Source organism: Microtus oregoni, unplaced genomic scaffold (assembly GCF_018167655.1).
Source record: "Microtus oregoni isolate MIOR12 unplaced genomic scaffold, Mior012 000023F_ref0000262, whole genome shotgun sequence".
Taxonomy (NCBI): Eukaryota; Metazoa; Chordata; class Mammalia; order Rodentia; family Cricetidae; genus Microtus; species Microtus oregoni.
In genome coordinates this window covers 4,858,700-4,877,500 of record NW_024543082.1, presented here as the reverse complement: position 1 = coordinate 4,877,500, position 18,801 = coordinate 4,858,700, and the positions used below count along the sequence as shown (strand labels likewise).

General features: G+C 39.1%; 1 protein-coding gene across 3 annotated transcripts in view; it reads left to right on the top strand.

Moving 5' to 3' along the window:
- Window positions 1-18,801, top strand: part of Sec22a (SEC22 homolog A, vesicle trafficking protein) — a 64,626-nt gene that overhangs the window by 9,252 nt on the left and 36,573 nt on the right. For all 3 annotated transcript variants that reach the window (XM_041673134.1, XM_041673135.1, XM_041673133.1), the window contains exons 3-4: window positions 15,668-15,831; window positions 16,900-17,094. In XM_041673134.1, coding sequence (XP_041529068.1) covers window positions 15,668-15,831; window positions 16,900-17,094 — 359 coding nt within the window. The remainder of the gene's footprint in view (window positions 1-15,667; window positions 15,832-16,899; window positions 17,095-18,801) is intronic.

Below are 18,801 nucleotides of genomic sequence, written 5' to 3'. Positions count from 1 at the left end.
AAGAGTGAGATTTGACCAGAAATTATAAAAATGAAAAGGAAGGCAGTTACATGAAGGGTTCTATGAATAAGGAGTAAGGCTGGAGCAACAGCTAGTGGAGAAGCCCTTTAATACATCTTAAAAGATAGAAGTAAAGCCAGTGGTGCTGAAGCATTGTGGGGAATTGGTCAAATAGCAGAACTTGGGGTCAGAAAGAGAATTGGGACAGGTCTTTTAGGGTCCTCTAGGCCATGATGAGTCTGTTACTTTATTAATCCTAATGCAGTAGGAACTTATTGGGGAGTTTTATGCTGGAGAATTGTATGATCTGGTTTTAGCTCTGAGTAGGTTGTACTAGCCACTTTCAAGACTGTAAGGGAGACTGTGTAGAAATAGAGTGATGGGTAGGAGAGACTGTTAGAAATGACTACAACCTGACTGGGGTGATAATAAAGAGGAGTAGTTGGATTTGGGTTACATTTTGGGCCTAACACCCATACATGGTCCTTATAGACTTTAAGAATGTGAAGGGAAAAGAAAAGAATCATATGTAGATTTTTGGCCTTAGAAACTGCATGTATAATGAGGCTAAAATTAGAAGAATAGAGAGGTTAATTGCATTTCATTGATAAAAGTTCTGTTTGGACATGTTAAATCTGAGATTCCCATTAGCCATTCCAGGGGCACAGTTGGCTGAATGTGTGATCCTGAAGCTTGTCCTGAAAGAGGACAGATGTGGGAGATTTAGATTTGGAAGTCAGTTTATGATTTGTAATTATGTGAAAACAAATGAGATCGCTTTGAACAGCATCCATATGAAACAATTAGAGATCAGTTAACTTGGGGGTCTGTGATGCTAATTTGAACATAGAAGGAAGCCAGATAATGACATGGTCCATGTAGGCTTTATGAGCAAAGTGTTTTATTATTATTAAGATAAGACTCTATGTTTTGAAGAATTAAAATTCACCTAAAGCAGGACATCCAAGTTTAGGGAAGGGAGGCAGAAGCAGCAGTATGTGCTGCTGCATGGCTTGCAAGTGTGCTAAGTTGTCTGACGTGGTGCTAGGGGATGAAGATTTGCAGGTAGCTATGAGACAGGTTTGATACCTAGTGTGAGACCAGATCCTGGATTGCTCTGAAAGTTCAGATTGAGGGAAGTTATTTTGATACAGTAGGTTGTATGTAGGTTAGTGCTACAGGTTTGAAGGAAGAAAGTCACTTGGTTAAAAAACAAGCAAGCAAAGGTGGGAAGTGGCTCATGTCTTCACTCTGCACTCAGGAAGCAGAGCTAGCAGATCTATAAGTTCCAGACCAGCCAGGACTACATAGTGAGGCTCTGTCTCAAAAACAAAACCAACCAACAAAACAAAAATCTAAGACCATAGAACATGGAGTAAAACAGAAAGTTTAAGAGAAATAAGGCTCAGAGGTCAACTTGGTACTACAGTGTGAAGTAGGAAAATAAATGTACAATTGAGAAAGAAAATATTGAACAGGAATAATGGTCAAGCCTGCTGAGGTGGAATACTGGAGATGAAGCTGTAGAATCGAACAGCCCTTGGGGAAGGATTGTTTAGGATGTGAGGAGAGGAGATGAAGTCCCATGTAAGTTGGGTTTTTTGTTGTTGTTTTTTTTTTGAGGCAGGGTCTCACAGTGTAGTCCTGGTTAGCCTTGAACTCACTCTGTAGAATAGCCTGGCCTGGAACTCAGAGATCTGTTTCTGACTTCCCAGTGCTGAGATTAAAGGTGCAGGCCACCATACCTGGCTTTTATGAGATCTTTCCAATTGAGACAATCTAGTGGAAGGGGTGATAGGGATTTTAGAACCATTTGCATAGATCCAGTTCAAAGTTTGAGGGTAGAAATGTCCCCTGAATATAGAGAGGGCTGGAATAGAACTTTAGAGAATGTCCACAATTATTTGAATCACTTAAGAACTGTAAAATAATCGGATGTTACATTTAATTGGAGTTTTGAGGATTTACCTATAAAATAACATATTGATGATAGTGGTTAAATTGTATCCAAAATGATGCTTTAGCCTGCTTCTACTTAGAGGAAGACAAGGACTTGAAACATGAAGCATTTAGGTAGCAGGCCTTTATAGTGCCTGCTGTCACTTTCAGTTCCATTTGTTTTCAGGCAGTGGGACAAACATGTCAAAGTTATTGGAGATTGGCTTGAAGTATATGTTAACACTGGAAACTACCTGGTATTAAAAAATAAATCTTTTTGCTTTTGTTTTGCTCTATTTTCTTAAAAGCAATTTAAATGCACTAGATTTTTTACTATGTCCCAATTCTATTTAATTATGAATTTTAGATTTTCTATCAGTTATTTTAACCCTATCTTATTCTACCACAAAGGATTTGGGACAATTTTCAAATACATTAATTCAGGAGGCCAGATGAAGAATCAGACGCAAGGACTAGATTTAGGAGAATAAAAACAGAGGTAACCCTTTCTGGAGATGCAAACACATGGCCTGTGCATTTGTTATAACAGAGCTTCAAGTGCTGTTCTGAATTCCTTGTGTCCAAGGCAAGGTAGGAGATCCAGTCAGTAGACAGTCATGGATTCAGTTTCCTGTTCCTGAGACGATGCCCATAAAAGGGGCAGCATTTGGCTAGCATTTCTCAAGTAGATATGGTAGTGAGCCTTTTGTGACTCTTTTCTTATATTCCTTGGTATAAGGACATGACATGATATGAAATTTATTTTTTAGATTGGTTCATTGATTTGGTTGCATTATGGCTTTAAAATTTTCTTTTATATTTACTTAGTGAATGGGTGTGTGTGCTCATAGATGGTGTGTTCACTGTTGCCAGCATGGCATATACCACATTCAAAGGTCAGAGTACTGTTGGGAGTTGGCTCTCTCCTTCCACCACGTGTCTTTCAGGGATCCAATTCAGGTCATCAGGCTTGGAGCCAAGTGTCTTCACCCGCTAAGCCATCTCGCTTTTTGATTGCACATGATTTTTTTTTTTTGGGCGGGGGGGTTCTCTGTAGCTTTGGAGCCTGTCCTGAAACTTGCTCTTGTAGACCAGACTGGCCCCAAACTCACAAAGATCCGCCACCTCTTCCTCCCTAGTGCTGTGATTGAAGGCATGCACCACCACCGCCCAACTTCAGACAGTATCTTACTGTGTGCCTTAGCTGACTTTAAATTTGTGATGATCCTCCTGTTTCTGCCTCTTGAGTGCTAGAATTACAGGCATTGTGCCTGGCAAAACAAAAATGACAGAGGTTAGGAATGGGATAAGTCAATAAGGGTCTAATCTAGCCTGATCCAAGAATATGGTTCAGATATATTTAAATGCATAAATTGCATAACTTTTATAACCAGGCATAAAAAACATCTCTGCATGTTGTTTTTGTAGTCAAGCTTTTAAAAGGGGCTGGAGAAGAGAACTTTTAACTGTGGTTGCAGAGTATCATGTATTTTTTTCATTAGTAAGAGATTCTGTTGGTTGGCTTCTAGACTGTTAAGGGTATTCACAGTATGTAGCAGCGAATTCAGTCTGATATAAATTGGCAGTTTATTTGTATTACTTGACTTAACATTTTTTATGACCTTTTTTTCTCCCTGCTGTGAGTTAGATGAAACTTAAGGGCTTTGCAGTAGTAACGTGGCACACAGCCTGAAGCTGCCAACAGGCTACCCCTTTTTGTCCTGGCCGCGCTAAATACTAAGTATCTCTTTCTGTCAAAGCCCAATTTATAGCCTGCTTGTTTTGAGTACCTCCTTTCCTATTACTAGTATTTCATTTTCCTGATGATCTCACTGTCTTCATAGGTTTCATGTAGAACTTGTTCAACTGCTCTTCTTCACCATTTAAATATTAAATTCTCTAATTTGCTCTCTATAACTGGATTGTAACTCCTTGAAATAATTGACCCACCACAGCCTAACCTATTTTAAGTATTTATTTTTAATTGAATGTGTGTGTGGGGTGCTGCATACATGTGGATTTGTGCACATGTGAATGCAGGTACCCTTGGAGTCCTGAAGAGGGGGCCAGCTCCCTGGGGGTTGGAGTTTGAGGCTGTAATGAGCCACACGAGGTAGGTGCTTGGAACAGAACTCAGACTCTCTGCAAGTAGTACATGCTCCTAATCATAGATCCACCTCTCCAACCCAGCCTAACTATTTTAATTCTTCATCTTTTAGTATAATGCTTTTCATATCTGTATAGAAACTGAGTGTCAGAGTGAGTTGTAAATGTCGGCTAAGCCACTTAGTTCCTCACATTGACGTCTAGTTGACTTGGCAGAGAAAGACTAGAGTTTGGAGGGGGAAATATGAGAATAGTAAGGTTTAAAATTAGGAGAGCTCTTTTAATTTTCTCCCTCTCTGTATGGGGAAACAATGGGTTTTCCGCGACTGTAGTGGCCTGAAGGCCATTTTGCTGGTAAAGCACATTCCTCGGAGTACGGCTCACATTAGTGCAGTGTCTTGCACATGTCATAGCAGCAGCTAAAGCGAGAGGGGCCCTTGTCTGCTTTCTGTCGCTGTGATAAACACCATGATCAGAAACAACTTGAGGAGGGAAGGGTTTATTTGCTTCACATTTTCTGACACAGTCCGTTATTGGGGAAGGCAGGGCAGGAACTCCAGTAGGGGCACAGTCAAGGACCAGAAGGAGCCCTGCTTACTGGCTTCTCCCAGGATCATGGTCAGCTGTCCTTTTTCATAGGACCAAGGTCCTCTGCTTAGGGGTGGCCAGTCTGATGAAAGCAGTTCCCCAGTTAAGGTTCCCTCTTCCCTGGTGTGTCAAGTTGACAGTGACACTAGCTATGACAGATATTTTAGGAATTCACAGTGTTCCCAACCATGGAAATAAGTCTATTTTCTCCAAAAGGGTTGTTTATCTTTGAAGAAACCTTACTGGTTGATCTTGTTGATTGAGCAGAGCAGGGAAGAGTGTGAGAGTAGCCATTTGTATAATTTTGCATCCCACAGTGACAGTATAGTAATTTTTTTCTTTCTTTTTTATTTATTTATTTATTAAAGATTTCTGTCTCTTCCCCGCCACCGCCTCCCACTTCCCTCCCCCTCCCCCAATCAAGTCCTCCTCCCTCATCAGCCCCAAGAGCAATCAGGGTTCCCTGCCCTGTGGGAAGTCCAAGGACCACCCACCTCCATCCAGGTCTAGTAAGGTGAGCATCCAAACTGCCTAGACTCCCACAAAGCCAGTACGTGCAGTAGGATCAAAAACCCATTGCCATTGTTCTTGAGTTCTCAGTATTCCTCATTGTCCACTATGTTCAGCGAGTCCGGTTTTATCCCAGGCTTTTTCAGACCCAGGCCAGCTGGCCTTGGTGAGTTCCCTATAGAACATCCCCCAAAAAGAGGAACATGGGATGTACTCACTCATATTTGGTTTCTAACCATAAATAAAGGACATTGAGCCTATAATTAGTGATCCTAGAGAAGCTAAATAAGAAGGAGAACCCAAAGAAAAATATATAGGCATCCTCCTGAATATTAACCTTCATCAGGCGAGGAAAGGAGACAGAGACCCACATTGGAGCACTGGACAGAAATCTCAAGGTCCAAATCAGGAGCAGAAGGAGAGAGAGCACGAGCAAGGAACTCAGGACCGCGAGGGGTGCACCCACACACTGAGACAATGAGTATAGTAATTTTTAAGGAATTATTGTTTCATAAATTAAATGATGTACTTCCCTTGTGCTGTAATAAATATCTAATGAATAAACTTACTTTATTACTTTAAAAATGGCTACAGCAATCATTATGAAAATTAAATTGTGTCCTGTGATTGACTTTGGAGTTAAAAAATCAGATTGTGTCTGTGAGATCTCTTTTAATTTTGGGACATTGATCTTATGAAAAGGCATATACCCTGTGGGGGCCAGTTTTCCCACTGTGAATTTTAATGGAACAATGTAATTCATTGGTTCTTTCACTGGAGTTCATTTGAAGTCAGCCAGGCTGCAGGCCTTCTAGGCTCTCTCCTTGCCTGGAGATGCTGTCATTTTGTATTTGTCCCTAAACTACTTTCAACTAAAATGCTATTTTAGGCCTCCTGTCTGTTAGTTTCAGTCAGTAGCAGGACTTTCCTTTCACTCTTTGGTGCTATTTTCTGATGACAGGAGTTGTAGCCAGAACAGTAGCCTAGTTATTCACCACCTGCAATGGGCAGGCACTTTACTCAACGGTACCACTGAACTCTGCAGTGGCTCTGAGCGCGCTTGGTTAGAGGAGAGCTTCTCCACCGTGGGTGCAGACTCACAACTCACATCAGTTTAGACATACTATGCATGTTAAATAAACTCATGATCTGGCCTAGGAAGCAAATTATTATGGTTTCCATGGGAAAATAATATTCAAAACTCTGATCACTTTGGGCTCCTTAAAATTCTCAGACTTCTTTATCTTTCTAAGTTGACATTGCTTGGTATACTCATTTTAGTAAAATTTTTGTGAAAGGTTCTATTTCAAAAGTTCTATTTTTTTAAAAAAATTTATTTATTTATTAAAGATTTCTGTCTCTTCCCCACCACCGCTTCCCATTTCCCTCTTCCTTCCCCAAACAAGTCCCCCTCCCTCATCAGCCCAAAGAGCAATCAGGGTTCCCTGCCCTGTGGGAAGTCCAAGGACCACCCACCTCCATCTATTTCAAAAGTACTATTTTTTCTAATACTTAGCAACTTTAACAGAGAGTACGTGCTACTAGACACTTTTTCTGTACCCAGGAAAGCTATAAATAACTGGGGAATGTGGCTACGAAGGATAAGCAGAATTTCTCTGTGTGATGGCATAATTGAATTAAAATATTGAAAGAATGAAAATAGTATATGTAATATAAATTAATCATGACATTTAAAAATAATTTGCCAGGCATCTCCCAAATACCCGTAACTCTAAACAAATCTGAGGGAAATGAGTCCCTTCTCTGGCCTCTGTGTGTAAGCATGCACACCTGAACATGTGTACATAGACTCACAGATGATGGAGGAAGGTCATTGGCTAATAAAGGAACTGCCCTGGCCCATTTTATTGGTTAGAGGATAGGAGGGAGGAGTAAACAGAACAAAATGCTGGGAGGAAGAGGAAGTGAGCGCAGAGACTCCACAGCTCTGCTCTCTCGGGAGCAGATGCCTCAGAGAGAGGCGCCATGCCCCGCTCCCGGGATGAAGCTCCGACCCAGGATGGACTAGGCTAGAATCTTCCCGGTAAGACCGGTTCTCACAGATTATTAGAGATGGGTTGATCGGGATGTGAGAATTAGCCAGTAAGGGCTAGGGCTAAAGGGCCAAGCAGTGATTAAATGAATACAGTTTGTGTGTTGTTATTTCGGGGCATAAGCTAGCCGAGCAGGCGGCCGGGGTGCTGGGAACGCAGCCCCGCCACTCTTATTACTTCATATGGCTCCCACGTGGACAACTGCTTCCACATAAAGCCTGAGACAGCTTGGGAAGTAATTCTAGAACAAAATGAAGGCATTGTGCCTGGTTTCTTGGTAGCAGCAATTTCTCGGTTCTACTCTGCTTGCTAGAGGCAAGCAAGCGCCTCATCTAAGAGAGGCTTCCTGACTCAGCTTTAGCTGCAAAGCCTGCAGCTCATTAAGAGGTCCTGCCACGAAACACTTAAATGGTGTTGACGAAAAGCTGAACGCATGCTTTTCGATTTTCAGCCGTAGCAGGAAAAAAGCTGCGCCGTTTAAAAATGCCGGCTTTCTGGGCTGTCCTGCCAGGGCAAACTCTGACTGTTTGAGGCAGGAGGGCCGGCTACCGAGAGAGGACTTGAGTGTTGTCTGTTGTAGCTCACTTGCTGGCAGGGACCTTGAAATGCCATACAGTTGTTGCAGTAAACATGGCTACAGCCTGTATATACGCCATGAGGCTGGAAAGCTAAGGAATGGACTGGATCTAGCTGGCAAAGCCACGCCTTTAATCCTACTGAGATCGCTTGGTAAATTAAAGATTCATGTGGTCAGAAAAAGAGAGATATACAGTAAAGAGAGATTCAAAGACAGAAAAAATTTCTGAATGGTTTAAAGTGTGTTAAAAATATATGCAGACTAAAAGTTAAAGTTCTTAAAGTAAAAAAAAAAAAAACAAAAAAAAAAGGAAGAGAGTTGTTGTGTGTGGTAGCACACGCCTTTAATCCTAGTGCCTAGAAGGCAGAGACAAACAGATCTCTGTGAGTTCAAGGTGTAGCAGTGTACACCTTTAATCCCGAATGCCTGGGAGGCAGAGACAGGCGGATCTCTGAGAGTTCAAAGACAGCCTGGTCTACAGAGTTACTTCAGGTCAAAGATACAGAGAACCTGTCTCAAAAAGCAAAAAGTTAAAAGTAAAAATAAATGAAATAGAGGTTAAAACAAAGGTGTAATAAGATGGAAAATAAACAGAGAATTTTGATACTGTATGCTATTATGCTCTCTTTGAATTGTTTGAATGCTGAGGAAGGACAAACAACTGCTAAAAGATATTTGTTTATAAATGCTGCTGAACTAATCCAACATAGATACTTTGAAAATGCCTTAAATTTGAAATTTGGATCTAAAGACATGATACTTTGGAAAGGAGTTTCTTATTTTGTTTTCACAGAGGATGAGACGCTGTTCATTTCTTCTATTCCGATTTGGTATGATGGACCACGCCCTCCTGAAGGGTTGCAGTGAACATCTTCAAAAAATTGCTTCGCTCAACTGCCAACTGAGATGAAACTAGCACACAGGTTATACCATGAAAGACCTAATTAACGACGCCCCCATTCAGCAGGAAGCAGTTTGGAGAGAAATAACTGCGCCCATATTCCCAAGAATTGTTTATAAGTGTTCTTTTACATTTAAAGGGGGATATGATATAGGTATGAATAATTTGCATTAGTATAGATTTTGCTTTATTGATAGAGATTTACGGTCAATTTTGTTATATATATATAAGTGTTTCTGATTTTGATTAAGGTATTGTGATTGTGTAGTTCATTTAAATATGTACTGTATAATTAAGAAATATAGGTTGTTAATGGATAATCATCAATAATAGTAAAGCTTGTAGTCATGTTAGTTAGATTTTCTAGATAAATAGAGATATATTTTAGATAGACATTCTTCATGTCTTTCAAAGATTACAGAATAGGACATTTAATGTTTTAATAACTTAGGACTTTTCATGACAATGAGACACTCTGCTCCTGGCAGCACCAATCTACTTCGAGAGGAAGATGGGTATCAAAGAGGATCCTTATGGAGTTTGATAGCCATTTGGGCAAGAAACTGTTCTTGCCTGGACTATTGCATAAACTGGACACAGAGAACCCGCAGAGAGAGGACTACTGAACTTGATGATCTTTCGGGGTTCCTGATTCATGAGAGAGTCTGCGAGACATTCTTCAGGACAAGCAGATAGTGACTGCCTTTGGAATTTCCTGCTTTATGGAAATGTCTGCTGGATACCATGGGCCTGAAGGCTGAAGATGGATGCCCCAATGGTACAAAAGAACTTTGGGTGACTGTCCAGGCAGCGAGATGTCTTTGTCATTTCTAGAGTTTGAAGTTTCTTAGTTCTTGTTTACTTAGGTAATATTATATCTTTCTGGAGTCTTTGATGGAGTTAAGAATAGTTAGTTATAGTTATAGTTTTCCTTAGTTATGATAAAGATTATTGTAACTTTTACTTGATAACTGTTTTGTTATATGTAGTTTTGCTATGTTAAAGTTAAAGCCTTTTTTTTTGTTTAAACCGAAAAAGGGGAAATGATGGAGGAAGGTCATTGGCTAATAAAGGAACTGCCCTGGCCCATTTTATTGGTTAGAGGATAGGAGGGAGGAGTAAACAGAACAAAATGCTGGGAGGAAGAGGAAGTGAGCGCAGAGACTCCACAGCTCTGCTCTCTCGGGAGCAGATGCCTCAGAGAGAGGCGCCATGCCCCGCTCCCGGGATGAAGCTCCGACCCAGGATGGACTAGGCTAGAATCTTCCCGGTAAGACCGGTTCTCACAGATTATTAGAGATGGGTTGATCGGGATGTGAGAATTAGCCAGTAAGGGCTAGGGCTAAAGGGCCAAGCAGTGATTAAATGAATACAGTTTGTGTGTTGTTATTTCGGGGCATAAGCTAGCCGAGCAGGCGGCCGGGGTGCTGGGAACGCAGCCCCGCCACTCTTATTACTTCACACAGAGACACATACATACACAAATAAATCTTTAAAAAATTATATTGAATATTCTGAGGGTCTAGCTGAAGGTCTAGGTTTGATCCTCAGCACCACATAAACCAGGTACTCAAAGAAGTTGAGGCAGGAAGACCAAAAGTTCTCAGCTATATAAGAGTTTAAGGATATCCTGGAAATAGGACAACCTGTCTAAAAACAACAAAACAAAAAACCCATTGTTATTAAATTAGAGAAAAGAGACTATGTCCATTGGCAGTACAAACATGCATATGTAAAAACAATGATAAAGGGAGTGGAGGCATCACTACACATTTAGGAAGCCATCTGTGGATACTCACTACAGAGCACCACATCTTCACTGTTACCTTCAGTGACCTCTGTGAACACCCTTAGCTTCAGGATATACTGAAGATAAATTGAACTGAAACAGCAGCGACTGGAAGAGTAGGCGAAATAGTATTCTTTCTGTGTTTTAGTCATTGAGATTTTACTTTGTGTAGACACTACTGGACTGTAAGCAAGTGAGTGATACCCATTTGGTATTTCTTTATTTGTTCAGTTATTGAACACCTATTATGTACTAGATCCCACTATTCTAGGAGCTAAGAGTACAATAGTGGGCAATACAGAAACCATCCGTGCTCTCATAGAGTACAGTTGTTAATTAAAAAGGCATTGCAGAATGCAAATATGTAAATGTATACTTGCAACTTGAGCTAGTTCATAATTAATAGCAGCTGCTGTTTTATAACCACAAGGGTGAGATCACTTAGATCAGTGGTTCTCAACCTTCCTCATCGTTAATACAGTTAATACAGTTCCTCATGTTGTGGTGACCCCAACCATAAAATTATTTTTGTTACTAGTTCATAACTGTAATTTTACAGCTGTTATGAATTGTAGTGTAAATATCTGGTATATAGGATATGTGATATGTGACCTCCAAAGGGGTCACAATCCACAGATTGAGAATCACTTCTGTAGATCATGCACTTTTCAAAGGCCTTTAAGAACAGATAGGTGGGGCTGGAGAGATGGCTCAGAGGTTAAGAGCATTGCCTGCTCTTCCAAAGGTTCTGAGTTCAATTCCCAGCAAACCACATGGTGGCTCACAACCATCTGTAATGGGGTCTGGTGCCCTCTTCTGGCCTGCAGGCATACACACAGACAGAATATCGTGTACATAATATATTTTTTAAAAAAAGAACAGATAGGTGAGTGGACTTTAGCCAGGTCAGGATTGATGCACATGGAGAGTGGAAAAGACAGTATTCTGGAAGCTTCTTGGGGTGGGAGTGACGGGACTGGGAGTATGTCGGCACACTTGAAGCTCTAAAACAGGCCTCTGTGGGATGCAGAGAAGAAGATGAAGTGGAAAAATTGGAAGGCTTTCCTGGCATGGGGATATACATATTAATACAACTTCCAGATCACTAAATCTCATTGTTCTTCATGTAGTTGAAGAACAACAAAACAAAACAGATTGATCTGTGGCTGAGAAAAAAAGTGAAAAAAGATTAAAATCTATACAACATGCAAGTTGGTGTGTTGTAAAAAGATTATAGGCTCTGGAATAAGCTGTTTATCTCAGCTCTTGGTTTGTTGTGCTGGGGATCAAACACAGGACTTTGTAAAGCCTAGACAAGTACTCTACCAACTGAAGTATGTACCCAGGTGCACCATCTCTGCTTATTAATAGTGTGGCCTTGGGTAAGTTACTTGACCTCTCTGAGGCTCTTTATTTGCAGAATGACCTAGTTAGTAGCCTTTTATTGTGAGGATAAATAAAAAATTTATGCAAAATATTCAGCAGAGTAGTCATCACGTCAGCATGTTGTTACTGTTGCTACTCTTACCTTCCTTAAGGCATAGTGTCTATATATAAACATGAACCAAGTACGATGGATATGTGCAGATAGCATGCTTGTAGTGATGTTAGACTGTTTCACAAGAAGTCTTCAGTGAGATGGTAAGAATCTCTGTCTGGATCAACAATAATTGAAAAAGCAATTATTATTCTTATTGCAAATGTAAATTAACAGACCTGGCATGTACTGTTAGGAAGCTGTTTTTATTTGAGAGAAAGAATTATAAGGCTAAATTTACTCTGAAAGTCAAACGTTTAATGGTTTATAGCCTTTTCAGAGAGCATCATACAAGTAGATGACTTTCTGAAAATGCCAGAATATAATATTTTAAAAAATTGGGTTTTCTGTATTTCTCACTCAATCTTCCATCTAAATTTAGCACAAAAAAGATTTGCCATAAACTGTGAGTTAGATGTCTGTGGCTTACTGAACTATTAATGTAGAGGTACAGCAAAACCCTGACGTAACACAGGAAATGAACAAAATCTTCAGTCACATTATTAAACAATAATGAAATTACTTTTGTTTCACTAGTTGAGAGTTCTGAATGGATGGAAGCCAATTGCTAATTGTGTCCATGCTATTCAAACTATTGTGGAGTACATTCAAATGCTAATGACATGGCAAAGAATTTTAATAATGACAGAATGTTTTTTGAGACAAGAAAATCACTTGGGAAAATATATTTTAGACTACCTTGGTAGCACATGATTGCATTCCCAGCACTTGCGAGTCTGAGATAGGAGCACCAGAAGTCTGAGGCCACCCTGAGCTATTAAGTTCAAGAGTTGTTCAAACCCTAGACTTGTTCATGCTAGGCAAACACTGAGCTACATATCTAACCCAGGCCTTCTTAACTATTGCAAAGAATATTTTCTAAAATTGGAAATGGGTTTTTACTTAACTGCATACCATAATCAGCTATAGTAAATTAATCTTGCTTCTGTAATACTGCTATCCTTTCTGTCTTTCTTTCATTCTTTTTTTTTTTGTCACTTAATCCTAGAAATATTCATTACAGCAGCACAGCCCTCTCTGCTCAGGATCCAGACTGGGGTTAGGTATTATCATATGTGGTTAGCATGATTCTTTAGACTTCTTTGATTGGGAGCATTTCTATAATCTTTATTTTTCAAGCATTGAGGGGTTTTTGTTTGTTTTGTTTTAAAAGAATATACCTCCCTGGGATCCCTAGTAGTGGGACCAGGATCTCTCCCTGGCACATGAACTGCCAAATATATATATATATATTCTCAAGACACAAACAGTCTGACTATCCTGGAACTCACACTGTAGACCAGGTTGGCCTTGGACTCATAGAGATCCCCCTGCCTCTGCCTCCCAAGTGCTGGGATTAAAGGCATGCGCTACTACTGCTTTTTGGAACCTATTCTCTATGATGGGATGCCTCACTCAATCTTGGTGCAGGGTGGAGGAGCTTGGTCCTGCCTCAACTTGATATGCCATGCTTTGTTGACTCCCATGGGAAGCCTTACCCTTTCTGAGGAGTGGTGGTGTTGGGTGTAAAGGAGGTGGAGGGGGAGGGAATGGGAGAAGGGAGGGAAAACTGTGTTAGGTATGTAAAATAAATAAGAAAATTTAATAAAAAATAAAAGCAGGATAATTAAGTTATAAGAGCTAGTTAGGAAAAAGCCTAATCTAAAAAGCCTAATTTAAAGGCCAAGCTTTCATAATTAATACTGTTTCCATGTCATTATATGGGGGCTGGTGATCCAAAGATAGTCTGACAAGAAAACTTGCTACACTAGAGTTATCTGAATGGAGGGAGATTCAATTGAGAAAGTGCCTCTATAATATCCAGTTATAATTAGTGATTGATTGGGTGGTGCCATCCCTAGGCTGGTAGTTCTGGGTTCTATAAGGAAGCAGACTGAGAAAGCCATGGTGAGGAAGTCAATAACCAACACCCCTCCATGCCTCTGTCTGCATTAGCTCTTGCCTCCAAGTTTCTGCCCTGTTTGAGTTCCTGTCCTGACTTCTTTCAATGATGTGGAAGTACACTTCCAAGTAAAACCTTTCCTCCCCCGACTCCCCCAAAGAATATGCCTCCCTACCTAAAAATTGGAGTGTTGTCTATTTTGCTGTTTCTTCACTATTAGATTCTGGTTATACATTCCAGTTGGGAATACTGACAAGTGATGTCTTTCCTTAGAGTGCCACACTTGGAAATGCATGCTGTCTGCCTGCCCCTCATTACTGGTATTAGAATAACTTGGTCAACAAGTTCTCTGGTTTCTACTATAGAATTTCCTCTTGCAGCTAATAAACAGTCTGTTGCAAGGAGAGGCTGCTTGTTCGTCCTGGCCATCCAGCTAGCTTAGTCCTGAAATAACCACACAGAAACTGTATTAATTAAATCACTGCTTGGCCCATTAGCTCTAGTTTCTTATTGGCCAATTCTTACATCTTAATTTAACTTTAATTTCTATTAATCTGTGTATTGCCACGTAGCAGTGGCATACCAAGTAAAATTCTCAGCGTCTGTCTCCCGTGGATCCATGGCATCTCTCTCTCTTTCTTCCTGAATGCCATTTAGATTTCCCTATCTGCCTAAGTTCTGCCCTATCAACAGGCCTAAAGCAGTTTCTTTATTAACCAATGAAAGCAATGCAAAGACAGAAGGACCACCTATACCAACAGTCTATTGGAAAACGTCTTAAAAGCAGCCTGTGGGTTGAGACCACAGTTAGTGGGGAAGTGTCAAGTGATCCTTTCACAGGGGTTGCTTAAAGCCATCAGAAAACACAAGCCAAAGGAAAACACAAATATTTATGTTACGATTTATAACAGTAGCAAAATTACAGTTAAAATGTACCAATGAAAGTAATTTTATGGTTGGGGAGCACCATAACATGAGGACCTGTATTAAAGGGTCATAGCATTAGGAAGGTCAAGAACCACACCATACAAATATGTTGTTATACTTCAAAATTTCTTCCTGGATTTAATATTCGTAATCATTGTGCATGATCCAGTTTTTATTATGGTGACTTTAAAAAGGTGTTTTGTTTATTTTTTCCCCTGCCTGTAGTACTACTTCCTCCAGCTAGGCAGTTCCTAGCATTTTGCTATAAGCCATACTCCTTTCTTTCTTTTTTTATGTATTTGTCATTATTATGAATGAAAAAAACCCTCCTGTGATACATATAATTTCTTTTCCCTCAGTGTTCTAATGTAAAAGATTTGATTCTTGGGTCAATGATGACTTTAAGAGATTAGTGGCCACCCTGAACTTTTATGTTAAGTTCTATATATCTTTCCAGGGTTAGTGTCCATAACTTTGGCCAGATTTTTCTGAACAGTTCTTGATTTGAGTGTATAATTTTCACCTGGTTTTGTGAAGGGTTGATCTTTAAGCTACTTGGATACTTACATGTTTGTAATATTCTTTCCCTTGCTTTCTGCTCTGTGATGACTAGCTGCAATTCCAGAAGTGTAGTGTGTCTCCCTTTCTTACACATCCACAACTTTAGATAGTAGTGTATCTTGGTTCTTTTAAAGTTATTGCTGGAATATATAATAAATGTTAATGTCTTCATTGCTACTGTAGCAGCAGTTTATGGTATATAGAACCAGTCTTGTGAAACAACAAATTACCTTGATTTAATTTGGAATTTTAAACCCAATGTTTTTTACACTGTAGTTTTATTAGCTCTCTGGGAGTGAGCTACATGATGTTGTGCACTGAAAATTACCCAAATGTTCTGGCCTTCTCTTTCCTGGATGAGCTTCAGAAGGAGTTCATTACTACTTATAACATGATGAAGACAAATACTGCTGTCAGACCATACTGTTTCATTGAATTTGGTAAGGGCCTGGTTTGTTTTGTTTTGTTCTTTTCTGTACTTTTTAATATCCTGTCTGTCAAACAGTTTATCATCTAATATTGGGGAGAAGTGGAGAAACTTCTTCAGCCTTGATTTTGATAGAATAATTGGCAAAGGATCTATAGTTCTTAATTTGGATGTCTATTAGGAAAAAAGTGTGTTTGAGCAGTGAAGGAGATTGTGATCATTAGTCCAAAGAACGAATCCCAGAGGACAGATTCTCAGTGAGAAGTTTATAAGCCCCAGACTCTGTTTAGTGTTTATGTAGTAATCTTTTATAGTCTGCTTAATGTAGAACAGGGGTTGGCAAATACTTGCTGGAAAAGATCAGAGAGTGCGTATTTCAGGCTTTAAGGGCCGTCTAGTCTCTGCCACAACTACTCAGCTCTGATATCGCAGCTTGAAAGCAGCCACAGGCAATACATAAATGAATGAGCAAAGTTATTGTCTAATAAAACTTTATTTACAAATACAGCAATTTAGATTTGGCCTATGGGCGGTAGTTTTCTCAACCAGAAAAATCTGGTCAAAGTTATGGATTTCTTTACATAGAAAGAGGGAAATAGTAAAGATAAAATTTTGCTTGGAAGATAATTTAGAAAATTTCTTTTGATTCCACTAAACTTATTCTTTAGAACATACTATCTAATGGTATAAATAGTAAATAAGAAAGAAGATTTATAAAAACACATTGCTTATGGTATAATTTGTATGTAATTACAGCTAATTACAAATTGAATATTTTGCGAGATAAGGATATAAAAATTAAGTCATTGGTTGACAATTAAAACTGGTTTCTTTTTGTTACTACAATTCCTAAAAGTCTATATTTACGTTATAGTAACTTCATTATAGAGTTTAATATTTAGAGTGTAAAACTGATGACTCCATGATACAACATCCTGTTAAACATAATACTGGAAATCCCTTGACAAACTGAGGAGTTTTGAATAACAAACTTTATAAAATTTATACTCATAAACATCACACTCTCAAATGATTTAATTAACAAATAACTGAAAGGAAATTTATTTTTTATTTTACATAGATAACTTCATTCAGAGGACCAAGCAGCGTTATAATAATCCCAGGTCTCTTTCAACAAAAATAAATCTGTCAGACATGCAGATGGAAATCAAGCTGAGGCCCCCTTATCAAATCCCAATGTGTGAACTGGGATCAGCCAATGGAGTCACATCTGCATTTTCTGTTGACTATAAAGGTGCTGGTAAGATTTCTTCTGGTGAGTTTTGGATCTTAATTATTTTATTAACTTTTTAAAAAGTAACAGAGGAACTCTTGAAAATCAATTGCTTTATTTTAGTGTTTTAAATCAACTTATGAGAGAATATGGAAGTTCAAAGTAATCCATTTTCTCAGTTGTTATAAAGTAGGCTACTGAAGGCTTGATATTTTGGAAATTACTTCCAAATGTTAATCTCAGAAGGTATCTTTGCTAAAAAGCATTCGATTTCTTTTAAACATTTTTTTCTAGAAATGTCTATTATATCAAATAGCAATATTCAGTATAGGAGTTTTGACTGTAACAGAAACTAAAAGTTGTAGTGACTGACTACTCAGATCTCCTCTTCCACAGAAAGTACACAAGGCTTAACAGGGGGGTCAGGATGAAACTTCTCTGTAAAATGGAAACCCCACTATTTTACAAAAGTAGAGTGTGCTATTGCTGGACTACTTCTTAAACATTTCCTTGTGGATCAAGCTAATGTCTGATTCCATATTAATACCTACTGGTGTGGTCTGAGGTTCTGTCACCTCCCTCAGCTGAAGCAGAAGGCAGTTCCATTTTTTTCTATGCTTCTAGCCTAATATTTTTCATGTAAAGCATCTTCAATTCCTTAAGACTTTTCTGTCATTTTGACACCTTCCCTAACCCTATATTTGCTTTAGTTTGCTAGTATTCTTTAAATGTGAACTGAATAATGATGGAGGAAGGTCATTGGTTAAATAAAAAGAAAATGCTTGGCCCTCATTGGTTAGAAGATAAGTGGGAGGAGTAAACAGAACAGAACGCTGGGAGGAAGAGGAAGTGAGCTCAGACTCCACAGCTCTCCTCTCGGGAGCAGACGCCTCAGGGAGACGCACGCGATGAAGCTCCAACCCAGGATGGACATAGGCTAGAATCTTCCCGGTAAGCGCACCTAGGGGTGCTACACAGATGATTAGAAATGGGCTAAATTAATATGTGAGAATTAGCCTAGAAGAGGCTAGATAGAAATGGGCCAAGCAGTGATTAAATGAATACAGTTTTGTGTGTTGTTATTTCGGGCATAAGCTAGCCAGGCAGCCGGGGTTCTGGGGATGCAGCCCCACCGCTCTTATTACTACAGAATATGACATTTCACATGTAATTTAATTATATAAATATGGGAGAAAGGGAAAACCTTTCACTTAAATAATCCAGTCAGTCAATAAACAAGTAAATAAGGACAAGAAATAAAATGGCATTCAAATTGCAAAGAAAATAGATAATTCCATTCATGTGTGATTTTTTTTTTCTGTAGAAAATTCTAAGGATTCCTTTAGAAAACTATTAGAACAAGTGCATGACTTCAGAGAGGCTGCATGATACCTTAGGTGTCAGTGCCTAAGACCTCTACACTGTACACTAGCAGTAAGCAATCTGAAGATGAAATGGAAAGCCCATTTATTGGAAACCAGCAAAATATTTTTGAACGAAGTTAAGACAAAAATTAGTGGAAAGCAGATCCACATTTAAGGGTTAGCAGACAATCTTACTAAGATAGCTGTACTCCTAAGTAGATAGAGACTCAGCATACTCTGAGCTGTTTTTTTAAAATAGAAATTGACAAGTTGATTCTAAAATTCATATATAAATGTAAGGAATATATACATTTATATGCAAAGTAATCTTGGAAAAGTTGAAAAATTCAAACTTCAGAGGTATTGCCAAGTTATAGTATCTATA